We start from the raw sequence: 13,001 nt of genomic DNA, 5'->3' as shown, positions 1-13,001 counted from the left end.
TTTGCATTGCCCCCATAAACAGTGATGTTAATGTCTTCAACATACAGTGTAAATGAAATTTTCTCTATAACATGAGGTGCAGAATTGAATTCCACTACCATCCACGTTTTGAGAGAATTTCAGAGTGAGACTGAGTTGCCCACTAATTAAATTTGCTTGAAAATTGCTCAAGCCCTTGCAGTGTATTTTAATATATCTTGTACGTATTTTCCTTTGAAAGTTGATTCACTTACATTGTGCTGAATCATACCTCATAATGAAAGTACAGTACTTCTATTTTCCATTTTAGTGGCAGACTATTTGAATATAGTGATGCATGTGTGGAATGTTGCCAAATTGTCCTTAAGGAGAAGACCATGGTTAGACCTTCCTGAAGGCAGAACATGCATGGTCCTTTGATATCTAATAAAATGATAGGTACAGAATGTATAATTATAGACATAAAATTACATCACCATGAAGAGAAGGAATTTTCAGACATCATGTTTCTATATAGAGATGTAATGATAATGAAATGTCTCAATTTGGAGTTCTTATTAATTAGATGCTGATTTCTCAATGTTTTATGGAGAATTTTAAGACATTCATTACTGAGGTTCATAAAATTATTTTCATCTGCGTGTTTTCATGCATGTGCATTTGGATTCTCCGATCTTTCAGCAGATCCACAAGTGAGGATGGAAATAAATCAAAAATGCAATTGTGTTCCTGCTTAAAAAATATGACCTTTTAAGCACTAAACGTACAGTCATAATGTTTCCATTTAAGAATTATTTATTTTTTAAGAAACAGCAATTTAAGTAATTTTATTAGCTGTATTAGCAACAGAAAATGTTGGAAGCTCTCAAAAGGTCATACAACATAAGTGGGGAGAGAAAAGGAGTTAACATCACAGGTCAGTGATAAGTCAGTTACGTGCAACAGTCTTAGTTTCAGTGCTACTAGAACCCATTTCCTCAATTCTGTTTCTCCTTATTCAGATGGTGTTGATTGTTTCCAGCATTTTCTGTTTTTTAGAGATTTCAGGCATCTGTTTGTTTTTATATAATTTTCCTTTTAGGAGGACTTGGCCTCTGCCCAGTACAGAAGTGCAATGATGAAGAAAGTAAGACAGTGCCTCTACTTTCTTAGGAGTTTGTGAAGATTCAGCATGATATCGTCTGGTCAGTGAGAGTGAAGAGGTGATAGAGAGGAGCTATAGGCAGCTAGTCTAGAGAGACAGATAAGAGGGTAACAATCAGGATAGAAGCAGGTGCTGGAGAGTGCCCCAATGGCTGTCCCCCTTAACAATAAGTACTCCTGCTTGAGTACTGTTGGGGGAGACGGCCTACCTGGGGGTAGCAACAGTGGTCGCGCCTCTGGCACAGAGTCTGGCCCTTTGGCTCAGAAGGGTAAGGAAAGAAAGAGGATGGCAGCAGTGATAGGGGACTCTATAGTTAGGGGGTCAGACAGGTGATTCTGTGGACGCAAGAAAGAAACGTGGATGGTAGATTGCCTCCCAGGTGCCAGGGTCCAGGATGTTTCTGATCGCGTCCATAATATCTTGAAGTGGGAAGTAGAAGAGCCAGAGGTCATGGTACATATTGGTACCAACGACATTGTTAGGAAAAGGGAGGAGGTCCTGAAAGGAGACTACAGGGAGTTAGGAAGGAAGTTGAGAAGCAGGACCTCAAAGGTAGTAATCTCGGATTACTGCCTGTGCCATGTGACAGTGAGTATAGGAATAGAATAAGGAGGATAAATGCATGACTGAGGGATTGGAACAGCGGGCAGGGATTCAGATTTCTGGATCATTGGGACTCCTTCTGGGGCAGGTGTGACCTGTACAAAAAGGACGGGTTGCACTTGAATCTGATGGGGACCAATATCCTGGCGGGGAGGTTAGCAAATGCTATTAGGGAGAATTTAAACTAGAATTGCTGGGGGGTGGGAACTGAAGTGATGGAGAAAAGGGAGGTTGGCTCACAAATGGCGAAAGCTTGGAGACAGTGCGAAAGGGAGGATAGGCAGGTGATAGAGAAGGGCCACACTGAGACTGATGGTTTGGGATGTGTCTATTTTAATGCGAGGGGTATTATGAATAAAGCAGATGTGCACTCAGAGCTATGCTGTTGTGGCCATTGCAGGAATGGCTACTTCAAGTGCCAGGCACTGTTGATCAGAGATAGTGTCACAGCGGCAGAAAAGGAGGAAGTCATGGAGGGGTTGTCTACGGAGTCTCTGTGGGTGGAAGTTAGGAATAGGAAGGGATCAATAACTCTACTGGGCGTTTTTTATAGACCACCCAATAGTAACAGAGACATTGAAGAGCAGATAGGGAGACAGATTCTGGAAAGGTGTAATAATAACAGAGTTGTCGTATTGGGAGATTTTAATTTCCCAAATATTGATTGGCATCTCCCTAGAGTGAGGGGTTTAGATGGGGTAAAGTTTGTTAGGTGTGCTCTGGAAGGTTTCTTGACACAATATGTAGATACGCCTATAAGAGGAGAGGCTGTACTTGTTTTGGTATTGGGAAATGAACCTGGTCAGGTTTCAGATCATTCAGTGGGAGAGCATTTTGGAGATAGTGATCATAATTCTATCTCCTTTACAATAGCATTGGAGAGGGATAGGAATAGACAAGCTAGAGAAATGTTTAATTGGAGAAAGGGATATATGAAGCTATCAGGCAGGAACTTGGAAACATAAATTGGGAACAGATGTTTTCTGGGAAATGTATGGCAGAAATATGGCAAACGTTCAGGGGATATTTCTGCATCGGTACATTCCAATGAGACAAGGAAGTTATAGTAGGGTACAGAAAACGTGGTGTACAAAGGCTGTTGTAAATCTAGTCAAGAAGTAAAGAAAAGCTTACAAAAGGTTCAAAAAACTAGGTAATGATAGAGATCTAGAAGGTTATAAGGCTAGCAGGAAGGAGCTTAAGAGTCAAATTAGGAGAGCCAGAAGGGGCCATGGCGGACAGGATTAAGGAAAACCCCAAGGCATTCTACAAGTATGTGAAGAGCAAGAGGATAAGACATGAGAGAATAGGACCAATCAAGTGTGACAGTGAAAAAGTGTGTATGGAACTGGAGGAAATAGCAGAGGTACTTAATAAACACTTTACTTCAGTACTCACTACAGAAAAGGATCTTGTCGATGGTGAGGATGATTTCCAGCAGACTGAAAAGTTTGAGCATGTAGATGTTAAGGAAGAGGATGTGCTGGAGCTTTTAGAAAGCATCAGGTTGGATAAGTCACTGGGACCAGATGGGATGTACCCCAGGCTACTGTGGAAAGCGAGGAAGGATATTTCTGAGCTTCTGGCAATGATCTTTGCATCATCAATGAGAATGGGAGAGGTTCCGGAGGATTGGAGGGTTGCAGATGTTGTTCCCTTATTCAAGACAGGGAGTAGGGTTAGCCCAGGAAATTATAAACCAGTGAGTCTTACTTCAGTGGTTGGTAGGTTGATGGAGAAGATCCTGAGAGACAGGATTTATGAACAGTTGGAGAGGCATAATATGATTAGGAATAGTCAACATGGCTTTGTCAAAGGCAGATTGTGCCTTATGAGCCTGATTGAATTTTTTGAGCATGAGACTAAACCCATTGATGAAGGTAGAGCCATAGATGTAGTGTATGTGGATCTTGGCAAGGCATTTAATAAGGAAGCCCATGTAAAGCTTATTGAGAAAATAAGGTGGCATGGGATCCAAGGGGACATTGCTTTGTGGATCCAGAACTGGATTGCCCACAGAAGACAAAGAGTGGTTGTAGGCGGGTCATATTCTGCATGGAGGCTGGTGACCAGTGGTGTGCCTCAGGAATCTGTTCTGGAACCCCTACTCATTGTGATTTTAATAAATGACCTGGATGAGGAAGTGGAGGGATGGGTTAGTAAATTTGCTGATGAGACAAAGTTGGGGGTGTTGTGGATAATGTGGAGGGCTGTCAGAAGTTACAGTGGGACATTGATAGGACACAAAACTGGGCTGAGAAGTGGTAGATGGAGTTCAACCCAGATAAATATGAGGTGGTTCATTTTGGTAGGTCAAATATGATGGCAGAATATAGCATTAATGGCAAAACAGACAGACAGACATACTTTATTGATCCTGAGGATAATTGGGTTTCGTTACAGTCGCACCAACCAAGAATAGTGTAGAAATATAGCAATATAAAAACCATAAATAATTAAATAATATTAAGTAAATTATCCCAAGTGGAAATTAGTCCAGAATCAGCCTATTGGCTGAGGGTGTCTGACACTCCGAGGGAGGAGTTGTAAAGTTTGATGGCCACAGGCAGGAATGATTTCCTATGACGCTCAGTGTTGCATCTCGGTGGAATGCGTATCTGGCTGAATGTACTCCTGTACATTATGGAGTAGATGGGAGACATTGTCCAAGACTCTTGGCAGTATGGAGGATCAGAGGAATCTTGGGGTATGAGTCCATAGGACACTCAAAGCTGCTGCGCAGGTTGACTGTGTGGTTAAGAAGGGATACTGTGCATTGGCCTTCATCAATTGTGGGATTGAGTTTAAGAGCCGAGAGATAATATTGCAGCTATACAGGATGCTGGTCAGACTCCACTTGGAGTACTGTGCTCAATTCTGGTTGCCTCACTCCAGGAAGGACGTGGAAACCATAGAAAGGGTGTAGAGGAGATTTACAAGGATATTGCCTGGATTGGAGAGCATGCCGTATGAGAATATGTTGAGTGAACTTGGCCTTTTCTCCTTGGAGTAACGGAGGATGAGAGGTGACCTGATAGAGGTGTACAAGGTAATGAGAGGCATTGATTGTGTGGATAGTCAGAAGCTTTTTCTCAGGGCTGAAATAGCTAGTTAGAGAGGGCACAGTTTTAAGGTGCTTAGAAGTAGGTGCAGAGGAGATGTCAGAGAGTGGTTAGTGCATGGAATAGGCTGCCGGCGGCGGTGGTGGAGGTGGAAACGATAGGATCTTTTAAGAGTCTCGTGGATGGCTACATGGAGCTTAGAAAAATAGAGGGCTATGGGTAAGTCTAGGTAGTTCTAAGGTAAGGACATATGAGGCGCAGCTTTGTCGTTCGAAGGGCCTGTATTGTGCTGTAGGTTTTCTATGTTTCTATATCTAAAACTTTGACAAACTTCTGTAGGTGTGTAGTGGAGAGTATATTGACTGGCCTGATAATAGCCTAGTATGGAAATAACAATGCTGTTGAATGGAAAATCCTACAAAATGTTGTAGATACAGCCCAGTTCATTACAGGCAAAGCCTTCCCACCATTGGGCACATCTACATGAAACGCTGTCGTAGGAAAGCTGTATCCATCATCTGGGACCCTCCCCCTCCCCTCCCCCAACGCCACTACCGAGAACATGCTCTCTTCTCACTCTGCCACCAGGAAGGTGGCACAGGAGCATCAGGACTCACACCACCAGGTTCAGGAAGAGTTATTACCCCTCAGCCATCAGGCTCTTGGACCAAAGAGGATAACTTCACTTGCTCCATCATTGAAATGTTCCTACAATCTATGGAGTCACTTTTCAGGACTCTTCATCTCATGCTCTTGATATTTATTGCTTATTTATTTATTATTATTATTTCTTTCTTTTTGTATTTGCACAGTTTGTTGTTTTTTGCACATTGGTTGAGTATCAAAGTTGATGTGGTCTTTCATTGATTCTGTTATGGTTATTATTCTATGGATTTATTGAGTACTGTATGTTTGCAAGACAGTGAATCTCAAGGTTGTATATAGCAGTGGTCCCCAACCACTGGGCTGCTGACTGGTACCGGAACGCAAAGCATGTGCTACCAGGCCACAAGGAGTGATTTTGCAATATGAAACGATATGAGTCAGCTGCACCTTTCCTCATTCCCTGTTACACCCATTGTTGAACTTGAACGCATGCAAGGTCATCAGTCGGTATGAGTAAAAAACAAATGTCGCTTGAGAGTTTCTTTGGAAGAGGTGGTAGGGGACATAAAAGGCCTAACAATGATGATAACGTAGAGACAGCTGAGGCCGAGACTGCAAAAAAAAAGAAAGCTTCCTTCAACTGAAAATACGAGTCGTACATAAAATATGGCTTTATTGTGACTGCTGACTCACACGCTCCAAGCCCTCTGTGTGTGATATGTGGAGACAAGCTGTCTAATGAGGCAATGAAACCCTCAAAACTGCTTCGGCACCTTGAGTCCAAGCACCCTGCACTTAAAGACAAACCCGTTGAGTTTTTTGAGCGGAAAGAATGTGAGCAAGCGGGACAGAAGCAAGTGCTGGGAGCCACCACCTCCACAAATGCTGCTGCTCTGAGAGCGTCGTACTTAGTGGCTAGCCGTGTTGCTAAGGCTAAGAAGACTTTCACTGTTGGTGAAGAATTGATTCTGCCTGCTGCCAAGGACATGTGCCGTGAACTGTTGGGAGAAGCTGCAGCTAACAAGATGGCACAGGTTTCTCTTTCAGCTACCACAGTTTCAAGGAGAATCGATGACATAGCGGAGGACATCGAAGCACAGCTGTTGGAACAGCTTAATGAGTCACCATGGTATGCTATCCAGGTTGACGAGTCTACCGATGTTGACAACAAGGCAACACTGCTGGTTTATGTGTGATATATATTTCAAGATAATGTGCACGAGGATATGTTGTGTGCACTGCCGCTGCCAACTAACACAACTGGGGCAGAACTATTCAAGTCTTTGAATGACTACATGTCAGGCAAACTGGACTGGTCATTCTGTGTTGGAATATGCACAGATGGGGCTGCAGCTATGACTGGACGGCTGTCTGGTTTCACTACCCGAGTCAAAGAGATTGCTCCTGAATGCCAGTCTACACACTGTGTCATACCCAGGGAAATGCTGGCTAGCCGAAAAATATCACCTGATCTTAACAGCGTATTGAGTGACGTTGTTGAAGTTATCAATCACATCAAAGCAAAAGCCCTTAACGCACGTCTGTTTGAGCAGCTTTGCGAGGAAATGGATGCAGAGCACAAACGCCTTCTCTTTCACACTGAAGTCAGGTGGCTATCAAGGGGGAGAGCCCTGGCCAGGGTTTTTGAGTTAAGAGAGCAGCTACAGAGATTTCTTTCGGGAAAAAAATCACCACTGGCAGCACACTTCAGTGATGAGGAGTGGATAGCAAAACTCGCTTATCTAGATGTGTGACATCTTCAACCTGCTCAATGAACTCAATTTATCACTTCAGGGGAGAATGACAATTGTCTTCAAGTTGGCAGATAAAGTAAACACGAGGAAATCTGCAGATGCTGGAAATTCAAGCAACACACACAAAATGCTGGTGGAATGCAGCAGGCCAGGCAGCATCTATAGGGAGAAGCACTGTCGACGTCCTGACGTAGGATCTTGACCCGATAGTCGACAGTGCTTTTCCTTATAGATGCTGCCTGACCTGCTGCGTTCCACCAGCATTTTGTGTGTGTTGCTTGGCAGATAAAGTGTCTGCTTTCAAGGCCAAACTGGAACTGTGGGGACGGCGAGTGGACAGGGGCATATTTGATCTGTTCCCAACATTAGCTGGGATTTTGGGAGAGACTGAGGCTGCACCGTCCTTCTCACAGCTGGTGTGCCATCACCGAACTTCACTGTCAACAGAATTCGAGTGTTACTTCCCAACCACAAATGACCCAAGATGTGCAAAGGAATGGGTCCGTGACCCATTTGTGAATGTCCCCAGTGAATCATCCATGTCAGCGTGGGAAGAAGATCAACTCCTCGAGCTTGCTAATGACAGTGGGCTGAAAAGTTTGTTTGACATAACATCTCTACCGGCATTCTGGATCAAAGTCAAGGCTGAATATCCTGAGATAGCCACGAAAGCACTGAAAATGTTGCTTCCATTTCCAACATCATATTTCTGTGAAGCGGGCTTTTCTGCAATGAATGCAATGAAAACTAAATTGCAGAATAGACTGGACATAAGGAACCCCCTTTGAGTATCGCTGTCTCCTATCACCCGTCGATGGGACCGTCTTGTTGTAGGGAAGCAAGTCCAGGGCTCGCACTGATTCACCGATATTGGTGTGTTGCAATGATTTTATATGTTCGTATGAGGAAAACATGTGCTGTGTGTTTAATATCCAAACGTTACTTAAAATTTTATGATGCTATTGACTTATAAGACTTACCACTATATTCATGCGAGGAAAATATGCGCTGTGTGTTTAATATTAAATTTATTAGATAAACCCTTTTAGAAACAAAATTGAGTGTATTAATTAGCCACTTATAAGTGACTTATAGTTTCACCTATATTCAAGTCGTGATTAACAATCCCACCCCCCCGCCCCGATCGGCCAGTCTGCAAGAATATTGTCAATATTAGATCGGTCAGCGGTGCAAAAAAAGTTGGGGACCCCTAGATACTGAGCATAAATTTGATAATAAATTTTCTTTGAACTCTGAGGAGTCAGCTATATTTTAAATTTAACCTAATAAGTCATTTATTGTACTCCTTGCATTTTTATACTAATTGTTCCTTTCTTATCCTTTCAGAAATGTACATTCTCGCTCTGCTGGACGACCAACCATTAACCTACTGAAGGAACAAGGTTTTACATCTACATTTTTCCTTTGGCTTCATATGCAAAACCAAATGAAGCTGTCATTGTTTTTTCTTAATGTTCACCATATTTTATTTACTCTCATCTTGCTGCATCCCATTCCTCCCAAGTGCTGTTACCAAGCCTTTTTGGCAAACTTGACATGCTTTAATCTTGTTTGATAACTGAATGACATCTTACATATCAGCTGTACTATACAAAGGGAAATAAAGACCTGGACAGAATGAGTAATCTCAGCATTATGGGACTGTTTTGAAAACATGGACTGGAACATATTCAGGGAGGTGACTACCTATCACATTGACTTTGAATATGCGGGATCTGTGATTGGCTATGTAGAACCACACTGAGGACATAGCTGTTATTGAGGACATCATCTCCATGAGGAAGGGCAAATCAGAAGCCATGGCTGACAGCAGAGGGCCATTCACATCTGAGAAATCGGGATGCTGCCTTCAGATCTGGTGTTAAGACAGTTCTCAGGGTGGCAAGAGCTGCACTTTCCTGTGCCATTAGGAAGGCAAAATGGGATTATTCACAGAGAATATACAACCATTTCAGTAAAACCAGAGACATGGGGCACATGTGGCAGGACATCCAGACCATAACAGAGTACAAGTTCTTGCACATCAACGACAATAATACCTCTTTTCCTGATAAGCTGAATGTCGTTTGCACACAGTTTGATGCATGGAATGATGTGCCAGCGAGGAAGGCCTCCACTTCTCCCCAAGAAGCTCGCAGTCTGTCTGGCCGCAGCTGATGTGTCAGGATCAATCCACATAAGGCTGGGGAGCTTGATAATATATCTGGTCAGGTGGTGAGGAACTGTGCAGCCCAGTTAATAGAGGTTCTAGCAGACATCTTGTACATCTCTCTGGATCAGTGCACTGTCCTCTCAAGCTTCAAGGTGGACAGCATCATCCCGATGCCTAAGAGAGCAACAGTAATCTGCATCAATAACTACCGGCCTGTGGCACTAACCTCAACAATAATAAAGTGCTTTGAGCGGCTCATCATAGATCGCATTAAATCCCATCATCCGGCTACACTGGATGCTTTCTCATTCTCTTATTGCTTAAGTTGGTCCACTGATGATGCCATTGCCTCTGCATTCCACTACGTCCTGTCCCATCTGAAAAATGGTGTCTCATACACCAGGAAACTATTTATTAATCAGCTATGATCATGTCTCAGAAGCTGGTGGGTGAACTATCCTTGTTGGGTCTCAACATATCTCTGTAACTGGATCTTGGACTTCTTGACAGAAAGTCCACAGCCAGTCTGTGTTGGCAGCAACATCTCTAGCTCCATCATGTTGAGTACTGGCACCCCCCAGGGCGGTTTGCTGAGCCCACTGCTGTTCATGCTGTTGATGCATTACTGCACTGCTGGATGCAATTCAAACCAAATCATCAAGCTCGGCCTCATCAGTGACGATGACACAACTGCATACAGAGACGAGATACAACTGCTGGTAGAATCCAGTGAGCACAAGAACTTGAGTCTCAACGTAAACAAGATTTTAAGAAGGTGCAGGGTCCTTTGTGCACATAAACTGCTCCTCTGTGGTGAAAGTTGAGAGCACCAAGTTTCTGGGAGTGCTCGTAATGGACAAACTCACCTGGTCCCTCAACACCACCTCTTTGGTCAAGAAAGCACAGCAGTGTCTCCACCTCCTGAGGAGACTGAGGTGAAAGAGGCTTCCCCCAACCCCATTTTAACCAACTTTTACAGGAGCACTATTGAGAATGTCTTGACCAGCTGCATCACTGTTTGATACAGGAATTGCAAGGCATCTGACCACAAGTCCTTACAAAGGATTGAGAGGACTGTTGAGAGGATCATCAGCGTCTCTCTTCCACCCATCAGAGATATTTATCAAGAGCGCTGTATTCACAGGACCCTTACTATTTTTAATTATCCCTCCTATCCATCCTACAATCTCTTTGACTCTGTAGCATTCGGACAAGAACTGTTGGGATGGAAAACGGACTTTCCCCCCAGACCATAAGAATACTACCACCACCCAGGTCTCATTACATATGAAGCGTCAGTAGTATCACACTGTTTACTTTTTAAATTGTGTCTTAAATGCACCTTATTATTTGTTAAATTAATTGTGGTAATATTAGTTATGTGTTGTGTGTCATTTATATGTACTGTGTTGTGCACCTTGTCCAGAGGAACATCATTTCATTTTGCAGTTACCGATTAACTGCCTGCAGAACACATACACTTACTCCTCAATCATACTTAATGCTTCTGGTCCACAGTGACAAATATGCACATTACTGGAGTGCTTTAAAGGTTTGAAATAGGAGACTTTCATGTTAAGATTCACACACATACAATTGGTGCGCACACATACACACCTCACACTTGTTATGCTCCCACAGAGTCTGACTTGGACCAGGCTAACTTCTTCCTGTGCTGGATCAGGGCAACCCCTTTTCTTCAACGTGCTCTCGCATGATCTGACCTGGCTCAGGGCACCCCCTTTATTTGATGTGTTCCTGTGGGATCTGACCTGGCTCAGGGCACCCCCTTTATTTGATGTGTTCCTGTGGGATCTGACCTGGATTGCGGCACACCCTTTATTTAACTTGCTCCTGCGGGATCTGACCCACATTGGGATGCCCCCTTTATTTAAAGTGTTCCTGTGGGATCTGACCTGGATCAGGACACCCCCTTTATTTACCATCTTCCTGCAGGATGCAACCCGGATTAGAGCAGCCCCTCTTTTTACACTGCAGCTTTTCTATGTCAACACCTAAGGTGTTGGTGTAATTTGACTACTCCATACAAGAGGAAATTAATGTTCCAGCAGCTCAATTATGAACTGCCTAGGATTTAGGACTGATCAGCTACTAAGGCTGAATTTCTTACTCACGTTTAATAAAGTCAAGGGTTTATTTTCAATAATGAAAATTACCAGAAGTAAATTGAGGAGTAAGAGAGAGAGTGAGAGAGAGAGTGTGTGTGTGTGTGTGTGTGTGTGTGTGTGTGTGTGTGTGTGTGTGTGTGTGTGTGTGTGTGTGTGTGTGTGTGTGTGTGTGTGTGTGTGTGTGTGTGTGTGTGTTCTGAGTGCAACATATATGCAGTTAAATGAAACAAGCAAGGTGCACAACACAGTACACATAACTCACACGCAACACATAAGTAATATTACCACAATTAAATTAACATATAATAAGGTGCATTTACAACGCAAATTAGAAAGTAAACAGTATATAGCTACTGGCACATCATACATATTGAGACCTGGGTGCTGGTGAACCTCCAAGTAACTGTCATAACTGATTAACTGGACTCTGTTTGAGACCTGGGTGTTCAATTGTTCATATGTTCAATTTTAGAAATGACAATAAAGTTGAACTTGAATAAAGTCACTGAGTTTGCTAAACTTTTACACTGCTGATCTCTAGTCTTAAAAAAAGTTGAAGTGTTGAAATAGGGAGGAATCTATGGTCTTCAGAGTGTGCTTGGTCTCATTAAACATGTTGTTAGGTTATCTTACATACAATATATGGGTAACTTGAAGGAAATACTAAATATTTCAAGAGCCAAGAAACAATTCCAGGAGAGGTTAGAGGCAACATTGGATGCACGTTAACTCTGGCAGGGTTTTCAGGTCATTACTTCCTACAGAGCAAAACCCAACATCATGAATGACAGTGATGCTTCACTACCAGGTGAACTCAACACTTTTATGCTCACTTTGAAAGGGAGAATAAAAATACCAGCTATGAGGGTCCCAGTAGCATCTGAACACTCTGTGTATCAGAGACCGACGTCAGGCTGCCTTTCAAGAGGGTGATCCCTCGCAAGGCAGCAGGGCCCAAAAAGGCAGAGTACCTAGTAAGGCTCTGAAAACCTATGCCAACCATCTGGCAGGAGTATTCAAAGACATTTACAATCTCTTACTTCTACAGTCGAAAGTTCCCATCTGCTTCAAAAAGGCAATAATTATACCAGTGCCCAAGAAGAGCAACGTGTGCTGCCTTAACGACTGTCATCAAGTAGCACTCATATCTACAGTGATGAAATGCTTTGAGAGGTTGGTCATGGCTAGAATTGCTGAGTGTGGCAGAACCTGGACCCACTACAATTTGCCTATTGCCACACTATCTCTACAGCAGATGCGATCTCAATAGCTCTCCACGCAGCCTTGGAACACTTGGACAATGCAAATACCTATGTCAGGATGTCGTTTATTGACCATAGCTCAGCATTTAACACAATTATTTGTACAGTCCTGATTGAAAAGCTACAGAACCTAGGCTTATGTACCTCCCTCTGCAACTGGATCCCCGACTTCCTAACTGGAAGACCACAATCTGTGTGAATTGGAAATAACATTTCCACCTCACCGACAATTAACAGTGGCACTCCACAGGGATGTGTGCTTAGCCCACTGCTGTCCTCTCTCTACACC

At 43.2% G+C, this 13,001-nt stretch overlaps 1 protein-coding gene across 3 annotated transcripts in view; it reads left to right on the top strand.

The window, feature by feature from the left end:
* LOC140730452 (putative deoxyribonuclease TATDN3) overlaps positions 1 to 13,001 on the top strand; it is an 81,179-nt gene that overhangs the window by 49,925 nt on the left and 18,253 nt on the right. For all 3 annotated transcript variants that reach the window (XM_073050872.1, XM_073050871.1, XM_073050870.1), the window contains exon 7: positions 8,496 to 8,551. In XM_073050872.1, coding sequence (XP_072906973.1) covers positions 8,496 to 8,551 — 56 coding nt within the window. The remainder of the gene's footprint in view (positions 1 to 8,495; positions 8,552 to 13,001) is intronic.

Source organism: Hemitrygon akajei, chromosome 7 (genome assembly GCF_048418815.1).
Source record: "Hemitrygon akajei chromosome 7, sHemAka1.3, whole genome shotgun sequence".
In the NCBI taxonomy this organism is placed as follows: Eukaryota; Metazoa; Chordata; class Chondrichthyes; order Myliobatiformes; family Dasyatidae; genus Hemitrygon; species Hemitrygon akajei.
This window is presented reverse-complemented; position numbering and strand designations above follow the sequence as displayed.